The 14921-nt window shown below is 40.8% G+C and overlaps 1 protein-coding gene across 4 annotated transcripts in view; it reads left to right on the forward strand.

Moving 5' to 3' along the window:
* LOC124554933 (nuclear pore complex protein Nup98-Nup96-like) overlaps positions 1–14921 on the forward strand; it is a 236048-nt gene that overhangs the window by 87418 nt on the left and 133709 nt on the right. For all 4 annotated transcript variants that reach the window (XM_047128630.1, XM_047128629.1, XM_047128631.1 and 1 more), the window contains 3 exons: positions 6099–6500; positions 12135–12264; positions 12761–12862. In XM_047128630.1, the coding sequence (XP_046984586.1) occupies positions 6099–6500; positions 12135–12264; positions 12761–12862 (634 nt within the window). The remainder of the gene's footprint in view (positions 1–6098; positions 6501–12134; positions 12265–12760; positions 12863–14921) is intronic.

Below are 14921 nucleotides of genomic sequence, written 5' to 3' on the forward strand. Positions count from 1 at the left end.
AGAGATACAGTAATAAATTGCCACCTTTCTGAACTAAAAAAGTTCAGATTGTTGTGTCCAAAGTTCTTGTGTGACTTAAGGTACCATTTTGAAGGCTGCAGAGGATTAATTGCAATAAGAATAGACTTCACAGCCTACTAACCCCCTTGGGGGCTCACCACTCATCGGCGGGTTCGTGCTTGGCTACCACGGGGCCTCAGCGTTTGCAGCATCTTTTCCCTTCCGTGCTGCATGTCTATACTCTTGCTATTCATTTTCCATTCCCTTGGGGAACATGTATGAGGTGTTAATGGAAATGTTCTGCATTGCCTGTCGCTAACGTAAGAACAGTCTCACCACTGTTTTACGCTCCCTTTGCCTTTCTTTGTTTCCCTTCTCCTCTTGTTCCTCCACTTCGGGGTTTGAGGTTCTTCTTTTTCTTCTTCCTCCTTATACGCTCATGAAGACAGACTCACGTGTCTGATGTGTAACAGGTGACTGGGTAATGCGTAATTCCCAGCCCCGGGTCGACAAGTAGGGTTCACACATACCCCTGGTACAGGCCAGGCCCAGGGAGGGATGATCGCCTGAGCTACAACCTTTCAAAATTGCCCATTGGTCCCTCTGTCAGGTGTTCAGGAGGTGTGACCTGAGATGTGAAGAATCACCTAAGGTAGCTGTGCCACCTTGTGAAGGGGCTCCCAGTCGGAAGGAGCTCGCCATCAGAGATGCTGGCAATCATGAGGAAATTTCTCGCAATGAGCTAATCCTCTCCACAAATCAACGCTTACGAAATGTAAACATAATGAGGCTAATGATTCAAAGACACTTACCGCTGCACCACAGTTCCTCTTGGTCTCGCATACTGAAGATGGTTAGTCCTTCGCCACAGTAAATCTGTTTATTATTCAGAAAGGTGTTGATGCAGTTGTCAACCCTGTGAAATCATGCTATTGTTCACAGAATGGCACTTTGCTTTTGGAGACTACTTAAGATTCTCAAGCACGTTAACTGCTTGCCGCCTCACTTCTCCACAGCTACCCTGTTCGCTTCGAGGCCCATAGAACTTTGAATTCTTCCTGTGGTGGTATTTACACCAAGCTGCTTGACGGTCTAACAGAGGCCGGAATCATATCCTACCTCCCTCACCAGGGTGTCATTGCCGTCCATCAGGTGATGAAAAAGGTAGATTCGTCCTTAGTGCCCACCCGCACTATTTTTCTCACTGTTGATAGAGTGATGCTTCCATCCAAGATCAAAGCAGGCTACGAAATTACCACAGTCTGGCTGTACATTCTGAACCCGATGTGCTGCTACCAGTGTCATTGTTTCAACCACACTAGAACATCTTGTCGACACCCAGCCAAATGTGTAACCTGTGGTAGGTATGCGCATGAGGGCAACTGTACGCCTCCTTGTTCCTGCTGTATCAACTGCAATGACGGCCATGCCACCTCCTTTCAGGATTATCCCGTGTAGCTTCATGAGCGGGCTGTCCAAGAGATCTGGGTAAAGGAGAAAGTGCCTTACCCAGTCGCACATAAGTTAATGGCTAGTCACAAACCCTGTGTCGTGCCCTCTGGCATCTGTAGTTCTGTTCTTGCTACCTCTCACTCCATGAAAGACATGGCAATGCAGACATGCGACCTCAGATTCAGCTCCGAGGTTGTGAAATCGCCCAGTGTCAAGGTAGCATCGCTATCCCCCTGTCCAGCTGTGCAGCAAGCCATTAAACTCTTGCCTCAAGGGGCAAAGCTGCCAGCTACACAACCAGTAGGCCAGAAAGGACAGGAGCTGAAGACTTCCTACGTCCCTCCAGCCAAACAACACCCCGAGTCTTGCTCTATCTGGAAAGGCTCGAAGAAGTCCACCAAAGTCAAACAGTCTTACCCTTTGCTGACTTGACAATCTACTTCGACAGTGTTGCCACATTATACCTTAGCCTGGCCGGCCTCTGTGTCACTGGTGTGCACCACCAGTGTTGGAATCCACAGACTGACAGCACAAGGAAGCCGATGCTTCTGTGGACTCCATGGAGCAGGATCCTCCTGCTTCTGTGCCCTGTAGCAGTGACTCTTCACAGGCTGCCATTCAGCAGCCGTCGAGGTGACACCCCTACATCTCTTCATCATCATGACTCTCCTCCAATAGAACGTTCACGGCTTTCGGTCCCACAAAGAGGATTTACGGCTGCTTTTAGCATCACAGCGTCCCCTTGTACTCTGCCTTCAGGAAACAAAATTGAGCCGTCATGACCACTTAGAGCTTCTAGTTACTGCCCCATCTCACTTACCAACTGCATTTGCAAGATGATGAAACATATGATTCATGCCCGGCGGGTATGGTGGCTCGAGTCTCGCACTTTACTAACAAATGCATTGTGTGGATTTTGAGCGCAGCATTCTGCAGTGGACCATCTCATTACTTTGTCCACCTCGAAGAAGGCCTAAGGCATGTGCTAGAGAACTGGTATCCTCTGTACCCTTTACACGTGGGGCTTCCGTGGCCACCTGCCCTGTTACCATCAGGAATTTTTAAAAGACCACGCTTTCAAGGTGCATGTGGGTTCTGCTTTGTTGGACATCTTTATCCAGGGAAAGTGTGCCTCAGAATTCTGTCCTGAGTATCGTCCTCATTGCCATCACCACTAACCCTATAATGGCCTGTCTCCCACCTGGCATCTCTGGCTCTCTTTTTGTTGATGATTTTGCCGTCTATTGCAGTTCTCCACGGACCTGTCTCACTGAGCGGCATCTTCAGCGATGTCTTGATCATATTCACTCCTGGAGCATTGACAGTGGCTTCCATTTTTCCACTGACAAGACTGTCTCTAAGAGTTTCTGCGGCACAAATGTTTTCTCCCACTGACTTTACATCTTTGGCCTGTTGCCCTTCAATTCATTGAAACTACAAAATTCCTAGGACTCATGTTCGACAGGAAACACTCTTGGTCCTCCCATGTGTCTCACCTGGCAGCCCGCAGTATGTGGTCCCTCAATCTCCTATGTGTCCTCAGTGGTACTTCCTGGGGTGCAGATCAAACCATCCTACTCCATTTGTACCGGTCCCTTGTCCGTTCGAAACTCAACTATGGGTGCCTTGCTTACGCATCTGCACATCCATCCCTCTTACACCATCTCAACACTATCCACCATCGTGGCATCCGTTTGGCCACTGGCACTTTCTACACTAGCCCGGTTGAAAGTCTGTGAGCTGAAGCTGCTGAAATACCACTGTCCTACAGCCGTGACTTTCTCCTCAGCCGGTGTGCATGCCGTTCGTCTGCCATGCGTGGCCACCCATCCTATGCATTTTTCTTCGACGATTCCCTTTGTTGCCAGTATGGGGTACGTCCCTCTTCTCTGTTACCTCCTGTAGTCAGCTTTCTGCACTCGCTGCGGCAACTTCCCCGGTGGGTTGAACGCTGCACCACCTTGGCTTCGTGAAGTGACCCGTGTTAACCTTGGCCTTCATTCGCATTCTAAGGAAACTACTCTAGCATTGCTCTATCACCTTCAGTTTCACGACCTTTACATGGAGCTTCACAGTAGTACCTTTGTATACACTGATGGCTCTTGGACTGACCATGGGGTCGGGAGTGCCTTCGTCATTGGCGCCCACGTCTTTAGATATCGGCTTCCGGCACACTTCTCAGTATTTATAGCTAAGCTCTTTGCCCTGTATCAGGCCACGGAGTACATCCGGCGACACAGACTTTACAATTTTGTTGTCTGCTTAGTCACTCAGTGCCCTTCAAAGTCTATGTGCACTTTACACCACCCATCCCGTAGTGCAATGGGTCAAGGAATGCTGTCACTTGCTCACTCCTGGTGGAGCCATTGTGATGTTTATGTGGGTTCCTGGTCATGTTGGTCTGACAGGAAACGAGGCTGCTGATGCTGCTGCCAAGGCAGGCCGCTTGTTCCTATATTCTCTCCGATGATCTCTGTGTTGCCATCTGTCATGAGATGGTGTCCCTTTGTCATCTCCAATGGCCGTCCCTTCATGGGAATAAGCTCCGTCGTATTAAGTCTCTCCCAACAGCTTGGACGACCTCCTCTCGGTCCTCCTGCCAAGGGGAGGTCATTTTAGCTCAGCTGTATATTGGGCACTACCTTCGTAGCCATCGTCATTTGATAAATGGTGCTACCTCACCACTTTGTACACATTGTGCCTAAGTTTTAACTGTCCACCACATTCCTGACGGAATGCCCATTTTTTAACCGTTTACATTCCCACTTGGGTTTGCCGTCTAAGTTATTGGTCATTTTAGCAGATGATGCGCTGGCTGTCAACCGCGTTATGCTTTTCATCCACAAAAGCAGTATGGTAAAGGCCATTTAATTTTTAGTTTTGGACCTCCGTTTCTGTATGGTGTCTTTTCTGGCCCCTTCTCCAGCACTCTTCTCTTAAGTCAGTTGGGACTGATGTATAGTCGTTTTATAACTCCTCACTGACATTGTTTTCTATAGTTTTGATTTGGGTATGTATAACCCCAGTTGTTTTTTGCGCCCTAAAGCAAAGCACAAGTACAACCAACAGTCTATTGTGACAATTTTGAATTTGTAATATAAGTGTCCTTTCCCACTTTGTATTCTTTCTGAAGCATGATTTATGACAGTAAACACAGACTCCCATTAAAAGAGGTAGCTATCAAACTGCCATTTGGCTCTATAGATAATTTGTTGTGGCTGTTAGCTTAAATTCACGTCCACATTACCCCCCCCCCCCCCCCCCCACACACACACACACACACACACACACACACACACACACACACACATACATTCACTCACTATCCCACGTCCCAGTACCACTGCCCAATTCGTCTCAGCTAGTTGTTTGCTGCCATCCCACACCTGAATCTGTGAAATCGTATGCCCAGCACTCTACCACCTGCGCCCCCCCCCCCCTCCCCTCCCCCGCGTCCCTAGATAGCCCACAGATGGCTTCCCACTTTCCCACAAGCTGCTAGACGCTTTCCCCAAACACCTGCCCTGCCCTGCCCCTCCTGACTCTCTCCATCCCTCACCCCACCCCACCCTGCATCCCCACCTTACACCAGTACACTCACCGTGGGCTAGGAAAGAGCTGACAGTCCACCGAGCTTGAAAAAGGAATTTCATACTGAAAACTAGCAAAGCCCTGTACCTCTTGTTTGTGTACTGTCGATGATGCAGCACTTCTGCCTTTTGGTGAGTTGTCTTGTTTATTCCTAAATAATTTGTAATTGTCAACCAGAACTTTCTGTACACTATAAAAGGATGAGATGAGATCTACTGGCAGAATCAAAGACTTCATACCTTACTGCATCTAAATAGTAAATACAAACTTTGCACAGATATTGTATAATCTTGGAGATCAAAAAGCTGGTTACAATACCTTGTCCTTACATTGATGATATTAGGAGACTTCAGGCAGCAGTATTCATTGTAGCACTTCCTAGTACGTCTTGTTACAGGGTTTAGTACTGTGTGTGTATGTAAAAAGTCTGACAAATGTGGGCTAATAAACCTTAATATAAAAAAAAAGTAAGTTTGACATTTTGTGCTGTGATGGAAACATACTAGCAGCATAGCTGGGTTTCGGTGCCTGCAACATTACATTTCAAAGAACACGATGCAGTTTTAGCAGTACCATGAAACATAATGTAGCACATACTTACCTTTCATGCAGTATAAATCCTGCAAGAAATAGAGGCTCGTTACTTTTATACAATTTCACAGAATATTGTGAAGGCCAGATGTCGGCAGTTCCACATGTTTCACCTTGAAGAGACATTGCTCACTATTTGTGTTTCATGCCTGGCAATTTTTCTTTCTTTTTTTTTTTTTTACTCACCTGAAGAAACAGGAAGAAACTAATTTTTTATACTGCATGTACTGAAAAAGTGTAACTCTCTGTTATGCGAGAGTTCTTCAAATTGTGAAGTTTGTTGTATGTATTCATCATTTGTTGGGACAACTACTAATTGTATTTAAGAGATTTTATGAAACTGAAGAGCACCTTTGACTTCTCTTCTTGTTTGTTGGCTGGTTTGTGTTAACATTTGTAGTCTAAGGTAAATGGAAATTACACTCGGCTGCTGTGAAATTACCATTTCTGGTTCAATGTTTCAGGTAGAACACTTCTCAAAATATGGACTGTCTGACACAGATGACGAAGGAGATGAAAAAGGAGATAAAAAGGATCACACAGTAAAACATGGGAAAGAGAAACCACAAAAACAACTAATACATGCCGAGCAGTCAGCTGTTGATCTTAGTCTGAAGAGTGCTGAAGAATTCTCGCCATTGGGAGTTAACGAATTTGATAGCTTTAGTGGATTTAATGAAAGTAGTGGATTTAATGGAGTCAGTGGACTTAGTGAAATTGCTGGAATTGATGGTATTGAAATTGCTGGAATTGATGGCATCAATGGAATCGAAATTGATGGAATCAGGATTGATGGAATTGGAATTGATAGTATTGATGGAATGGATGCAGTTAATATAGTAACTGGCATTAACAGTTCATTACAGGTTGAGTAATTTTTAAAAGTAGTTTACAAAGGAATCCACATGTTGCTTATATTGACTGAATTATTTCAGATGAGGCTGCTGCTGTTCTTCAAACATTGCAGTTAAGTGCATCAGTGCCTAATGTTTCCTCTTCATTCATTTGTTAATTGTTCATATACGCCCATGGTGCACAGTGTAGCTCTTGCCTTTTGCCTTCATTATATTTCATAATGTTACCTTCTGTTAAAGGGAAGCTTAACAGAAAGAAGTTTCCTCTTTATTGTTCACACCACTCAAGGAGTCATTCATACCTCAGTACTGTTAATGGTTACAGGGAGACATTGCTGTGTCTCGCCCTCAGAGATCATGGTGTTGCATGAAGTAACTCACATAGTTGCCATCGAAATTGTCATGCTCTTGGCATTTGAGACAAATTTGTGTATTGATCCAAAGATTAACTAGAAAATTATCGGGGACCTGGATTCTTCACTGTACTGTTACAGAAAACTGTCATTAGAGTTGCCTCCTGCACTTTGACCCATGAGACAGTGTAAAATGGTCATTACTCTAACACTAAATATAAAATAACCTATAGTAGTTCAACTGCTTCCTGGAAGACTCAAAATTCGGACCCCTGGACTGAAACATGTTAGTGTACTAACTCCAACTGGTCCATCGCAACTTACACAGCTATTCTCCCAAAAGACGAAACAGTTTAACTACTCAGGCAGTAGGTCAACAGTCCCACAGGACACTACTTTGTGTTCACATAAACAAATGTAATTTGAGAGCTTAAATTATACCTTGCCACTTGCATGTCTTTTGTTAGACACTGCCTCCAGCTAGGTAATGACTTGATATGAAACCTGCCTGTTGACCACATGCAGAAGCACTAAAATGAAACATCTGCTTAGAAAATAAAACTTAAAATTATTGCGGGCTTTCTTTATTTTTAATAGAACTGATCACTAAGGATCACCAACAACAAAGTTAAGAAATGCTAAACACTTCAACCACCATCTCCAGCACAGAGGGCACAGGACTTACCTCCTACCTTGGGAATGGCTTACAGCTGCCTATTTGATCCTGCAAATGACAAATTTCCAAAATTGTTTCAACAATCAGAATTTTTAGCCAGTCAGCCTCAGGAGCATAAATTCAGGGATATTTATTGGTGATCCCCTACTTCATCTATTGGCACTCTTAAAGTGCTACTTACTGCTAGGAATTACAGCAAGTTTATTGCAGGCAGGAATTGGTAAACACTGGCTGTTGTGGGAGTTACTGGCCTTTAAGTTAACTTAGTATGCTCTGGCCAATACCTGTTTCAAGCTGATTGGGGAAGACACCAGCCCACCAGCTCAAAGCTGGATAAAAGTCGAAATCTATCAGCTGCAGGATGCTCTCTGTTGAGTTCCAATGATCCAAGAGGATGACTCCAATGATCCAAGAGGATGATTCCACAGCATGACAGACACTGAACTACAATGCAAGTCACACGTTGCACAAGTTGTTGTTCTTTTTCAGTCTAAGCCTGTCAGTCTACATGTTTTAAAGTACAAATCTTCTTTTGTTCTGATTTCTTCACTTAAGTTCAGTGAATTGGAACTATGGACAACACTAATAAAATTGTGCTAGCAGAAATTTTGTATCCAGAAGATAAATAGTCTGAATGCAACTAATTGTAAAATAAGTGATGATACATGGTTAACTTCAGTCTCAGAACACCTTCAGTTTCCAGCGGAAAATACCGTGTCCTGCTAACATATCCGAGTCATCTGGAACCAGTGCTCCAGTGAAGTACTATGAAGTACTATATTTATCCATTTAAGACAAGAAGTCTGTAAAGGCAGTCATTTTAATCCTATCTTGTCATAATCAGTAATTACTGGAAGAACACAGAGTATTCAGCTTCACATACACCAAAGTTCATTAACTTCTATTCTTATCATGGTTGTTGGTTTTGGAAACAAACAAATCAACTTCCTACCATATTTTAAATATGTCATTCATTAACATCTTGCGGCATACCTTTCCTTGGGTAACTTGTCACACCCAAGTGAGCAAAGTTAATATTATGTGACGTTTGTGTGCAGTAATCTTGTGCCTCGTCAGGGAATTAGAAATTATAACGAAGCATTAACACCATTTCTGAATTTGCTAATAAAACTGATCATAAATAATCCCTCACAATTTGACACCGAAGGTAATGTCGCCAGTTACAGCTCTAGGTGAAAAACTTGTCTCTAAAGTTGTTGGTGACGTGTGTTTGCCTGACAGTGTGTTCACTTCATTCCATATTGTTTTTACTGTCATTTAAATAAGCTAATCCCATATTAAGACAGATTTTTATTAACCCAAAATATGCAAATCATGACAATTTATAATGCTGACAGTAGAATGAGAACCATACTGAATATGGTGATAACACACAGGAAAACCTTTCAGTACAAATCATTGTTCCACAGTTCATTACATCTTGCATCCGACATCATCCCTTGCATGATTGAACTGTTGATATGGTATGAAAGACAGTCACAAACTGTTTATCATAGATTGCTGGTTTGTGATGGGAGAGTACATAGGGTGACTCCAAAATACTCAAGTCCGAGAAATTTCAATCCTCCTTTCTGTACAAATTGTTCCTGTGATTTTGAATTTCTGTGACCACTCTGTAAATTTTAGCATATTAGTGGTTACAGCTTCATAAAACCGCAGTATCATAGAAACAAAGTTGATGGTTCCCGGGTCACAGCACGTGACATGTTGCAGCTAATTTCAGTGTTGCTCATGTGACAGTTGCTCTCATGTTCCTTACAAGGTGGGTAGTAATGTTTCTTTTTGTATTAGGTATGTTGACTTGCCCCAAGTGCAAGGGATTTTATATACTCCTGCTGTGGCAAACAGTGGTGTAGGTCCTTCACAGTGCTCAAATATTCATACAACTTTCTTATTGGTTTAATCACTGTATCAATGTCGTGTTTTCTGAGTACTCTGCTGATGTGACCTATTCCAGTTTTTGCAAATAGAAAAAAAAGAGTTCTCTGTAGTAGGTTCTTTGTAGCACTTTCTTCTGAAGGCAGTTCTTAAGTGATAGAGCTCATCTTCCAACTACTGTTGTTCAAATTCTTGTAGCCTGTTCTACCAGTGTTTTGATCACTCCTCTGGGCTGCTTGGGATGGTGGTCCAAATTGAGTAAAGGCATCTATCTTTGTGAATAATCTTTCTGAAGACTTTAAGGTGTAAAGTTCTGTTGGGTTTTCTAGGTACTAGTACATCCAAAAAGGAAATTTGGCCGTATGCTGTCCCCTACTTCAATTGTGCAAGAGGTGGTATTCCTCCTACATCAGCCAGATGGCCTGAAGAAGGCATACTGTGATGCCAACACTGATAGCAAAAATAAAATAAAATTGAAAATGTAGATTGCTGAAGCTGTTTTTGATTTGACATTTTGTATTGAATAGCGGAGGTCCCACAACCAGTGTGTATCAATTTGGACTTACAGCCTGGATGTGGTTTTTAGGTTGTTTCCCTATCAGATTAGGTGAATATTGCCCTGGTACCCATGTTCCACATCAATTTGCCAAATATCCTCTTGTTCAAAGAACTTCTCCCGTCTGTGAAGTTTGATCCTGCCATGCCCATCCATAAAAATGAAGTTGGGGCCAAATGCGTCCCTGAAAAGATATGGTGAAGGAGTGCAGTGTTAAAACTACTTTGACAGGTGACTGTACTGTGTTCAGAGATTTGGAATAGGTATGCTCACAAATGATTATGCCTCCCGACAATGTAACACCTGCATACCTCCCAACGCCCCTGATCAAGGCAGAAGACTAGATTTTTCACTATTTCTCCTGCCTCCCAATTATTCCATTATTTCTCCCAGTTTTTTGCTAATTATCGTCAAACCTAATAAGTTGTTCTGAAAACCCAAAATTTCAGTTTTTTTTTTTTTTTTTTTTTTTTTTTTTTTTTTTTTTTTTTTTTTTTTTTTGGGCAGTGGTCAGAAGTACTTACCTCATTAGTCATTTTTAATTGATAATCATATTGAAGTGTAGGGAAATCAGGAAGATGTGTGCAATCTGTATATCGATTGTTATTTTTCCTCGTTGCTGTGCATCTTGTAGAACGTACGCCTGTATTGCTCAGTGTTGAGCAATGTTTGGACTTTGGTTCATGTGTTGTCATTGTGCTAAAGTGAAATCATTTGTTACTCCATACTTCTGTAATTGGTATAAATTTTTAGAAAGGCTGATGATCATTATTTTGTTTCTTGAATCACTGAAAGGATTTATTTTTGTGTAAGTGATTATTTCATATGTATGTTATTCATCGTGTTCACAGAATTTTGATTAGGTGTTTCGTGTTCCATTATGACAAAAAATATATAATACTGTTTTCTTGAAGCAATATGTGGAACAGTTGAGGAAAGGTATACCGTATAACTCCAAAAAGAAGATTCCAGTGCAAGGGAGGCAAAACAACACAGCTGAGAACATCATATTGCACTTGAGAATGAGAATAAATTCTCAGTGTGTCATGCTAAGCATGAAAAAATTCATAAGTGGTGAAGTGTTTCATTATTTAAATAATGAATGACACAGTTGCAGGCTTTCCAAAAATTATGGTGAATGAAATTAAGTCAAAAGTTTCCACTTCCTAGACAGTTACCGGTTCCAGTTAAATCAGTGACTAAACATAGTACAAAATTCAGCCATGAGAATGCAAGGTTGAGGGATCCTATATATAACTTTCACCATTTATAATGTCCCTCGAAAAGTGTAAAACTGGGTCTCCACTATATTGTGAAACTTTGATAAAGAGAAAGTTCATTTATATATACTAATGGCATCTAAGTAGCCTCACTTTCCTGGAATTAGTTGGAATTCCTAGGTGGATACAGAGCTTAGGCTCTGCTGTTCTTGTATTTGTAAGCATTTTTAACTAAGTCATCACTATGCAGATAATCCCTCATGGGATTTGTGGGTTATAAAACTCATCCAGAAGAAATTGCAGTACTCGCTCTGTGCATACTATTTTCTCAAAGCACCAACTTTTTAATACAGAAAGATGTTTTGCATAATTATGGTGGTTCCATTTGGAAAAGGCTTGAGCACAACTGCAAAATAGGACTCTTAAACCACATTTTAAAATGTAAGTTCAGAGGTTTTGTTGTGGTGTTTTACTTTTGCACAGTATAAGACTTCCTCACAGTAATTAATTGTTTTATTGTGAAATATTATTAATTTTTAAAAACCAATACAAAATTTCTTTCAGTTGTAGTCTTTTCTACTTTTTGTCAGCATTCCGTAAACTGTGTAACAACTTCTCCATGACAGAGTAGCTTCTCTCTCTCTCTCTCTCTCTCTCTCTCTCTCTCTCTCTCTCTCTCTCTCTCTCTCATGCAACCTCTTAACATATTTTAGGATTAATTCATTAGTCAGTTGTTGATGTGATTGTGGATACAGTTGTTCAGTACTGACCATTTTACTGGTTGTGTGAATGTTTTCGTCTAGCAGTTTATTTTGTATTTCCTCATACCTACATATTTCCTAGTTCTTGTTGTTTGAATCTGTTTTGTGTTAGTTATTTCTATTAAAAAAACTTCAGTGGCTCTTGTAACAGCCAGATGTTGAAATTCATGGGTCTTTACAGACAAATGCAGTGTCTCCAGAAAATGAATTCACTCAGGGGAGATTGCAGTTCATTGGTAACCAAGATGAAGATGATGTAGTAATGAAGGAAGCTTATCCAACGCCCGCTGATATCGTCTCTCACATAACAGGTGAGAACATCGCAGAAATGTCTTCTATCTTAAAACTGTCAGTTATGAAAAGCTGACAGTATTTTTTCCTATATATCTGAACTTTAATTCCTGATTCCAGTACTAAGTAAAAGTAGCACATATTGCCCTCTTACGTGTTTTTAAGAATGTGTAGAGAATTATTCTGTTGATGATTTACTTAAGTGAACCTCAGGAGGATAGAAAATGTGATCATTAGTAAAATTGGTGCAGTTTGGTGTTTATCTTACAGCTTATATTTTTCAGACTTTTTATATCAGTGGAAGTTTTAAACAGGTAGAAAGCATGGATTTTTACTGTGTGTTAAATGATAAATTAATGCACAGGTGAAGACACTGGAGTTATCATAAATCAAGTTTTTTCTTGTTACTTTGAAATTCCTGGAGCATGCAAATGAAATGCTACATATTATTCAAGAATGTGTGAACATAATTAGTTTGAGTGTTGACATGTTGATTGCTCTGTGTCTCTGTTACAGACACGTGGCTGAAGCCCTTCTGTCTTGAAAAGGGTTTGGATGTTTCAGAAGAGAAAATTATGTCCATGAAGCGTGCATTTTTCCCAGAAGACAAGGAATCTGGTATGAAATTTGGTGATCTTACCATTCCTACTTAAATGTGTTGAAAGTGACAATTACATTGTCAGTATCTAACCAGCAAAATCAGTTACCCATTGCAGTGCAACTGTTTACAGTTTTGAATTATGGACCTGTACATTATCTGTGTAAGCTTAAGATGTGAATGTGATTTTTTGCACAGTGTGTTTTTCAACACTAATACGGAGAAAATTTCAATCTCACCTCAGTGTCTTTCTGAGTGTTAATACAAACATTATTTGTGATGATATTACACAACTGTTCAAGAAAAATGTTAGCACTATTCTGATCGATAGATCGGTAATTCATGTGTGTTATAGTGTTTTAAGAAATTGACCTTGTTTCTACAGTATGTAAAAAAAATCCATAATATATTTTCTGGTGTCTAAATTTAAAGGTAGCATCCTGAACGAAGGAGAAATTAGTTGGGCTTGAAAGTTGTTTTATTCAACTAATAGCATACATAAATAAGCTTATATCACAAAGAAAAATTCTTAAATATAACGTTTTATTTCTTGAATTAAAGAAAACCGATCAATGTAGTTTGCTCTTCCTGCCAGCATAACGCATTGGGAAGACTGGTCATCCTAGCTGATTGATACTGGCTAAAACCAACTCATCTACACTGAATAAGGAAAAAGTTTCTAACAGCTGCATCAAAACTCAGTGCAAATGGAATCTTTATCCTTCCCCTCTCCCAACCTTCTACCTGCTCTGCTTGGTTCTATATTGAAGCATGACGCAGTTACCTACATCTGCCTTACATGTGAAAGTTAGTACATCATAACAACAGAGTCCTGAAATGTCGCACTTGCAGGAATACCTGTGACAGCATTTAGAGAGCTAATAATCTTCCAAAACAGCTGATACTGACATCACAGCCAGCAAAGTTCAACACAGTATTGGATTACAGCATTCCAGGTAGAATCAAATGTCCATAACCTGTAAAATATTCATTCTCAATACCTCTTTTCGTTCAAGGAATGAAATTGACTTGTGTACAACAAGCATTCTCTTGAGGCTTCAGGTAACTTGTACAATTAAGGAGGAGGAACACACACGTTCGTGACGAATGTCATTTCCTTTTGGTGTACAGGACATCTGTCAATAAGAATGATCCTTCGTGTTGCACCTATCTCAGCATCTAAATTAAGAAACTTCATACAAATTTCAGCAATCATCCAGGCATTCCTAATAATCGTAGGTGCACGGTAGTGCTTTTAGATACCTGTAAGTTTAAATTTTTTCATTATTAATAGTGGTGACTTTTCGCTACTGTCACTGTTAACACACAGCAGGGCTCTAATTTTTTTCTTTGTTGACATTTTGTCTTTTGTCTTTTGATGGAAATAAATCACAAAACATCCTATTTTGATCAGCAGTGAAAACATTTGAGCTCACATCTGAAGGTTCTAAATTGCTTATGCACTGGTGAGATTCCAAAACTACATTTTAAACTGCAAAACACTACCAGGATTGGATGCGGACTCAGACCATAATTTATGAACTGCCAATTAAAGCTTAAGAAACTGCAGAAAATTAGGAAATTACGAAGATGGGAGCTCAGTAAGTTGAAAGAGGAGGGGGTTGTTGAGAGTTTGTCAGTTGCCTGTTTTCCCTTCAAAACAAGGATAAGAAACACAGTAGAAGACAAATGGGCACATATGAGAAATGAAGGAAAGGCAGCAGATCAGAAAGGTGAAAAGGTGAAGTCCAGTAAAAAAGAAATACCAAAACCTTAGATAATGACCAGAAACTGAATCTGACAATAGGAGAAAGTATAAAAAAATCGATTGAGTGAAGCAGGTGAAAGGAATAAAAGGTTTCAAAAGAGAGAATGACAATAAGTGTGAAACAGCAAAGCAGGAATGGTTAGATGAGAAATGCAAAGATGAAGCAGCATGCATGACTAAGGTGCTGCCTATAGTAAAATATGCCTTAGGAGAAAAGAGAAGCTGTATATCAAGAGCTCTGATGGCAAGCCAGTACTAAACAAAGAAGAGAAAGCAGGAAGGTGGAAGGAAGATACAGAATGACTATCCAA

The sequence above is a fragment of the Schistocerca americana genome, chromosome X (assembly GCF_021461395.2).
Source record: "Schistocerca americana isolate TAMUIC-IGC-003095 chromosome X, iqSchAmer2.1, whole genome shotgun sequence".
NCBI classification, from domain to species: Eukaryota; Metazoa; Arthropoda; class Insecta; order Orthoptera; family Acrididae; genus Schistocerca; species Schistocerca americana.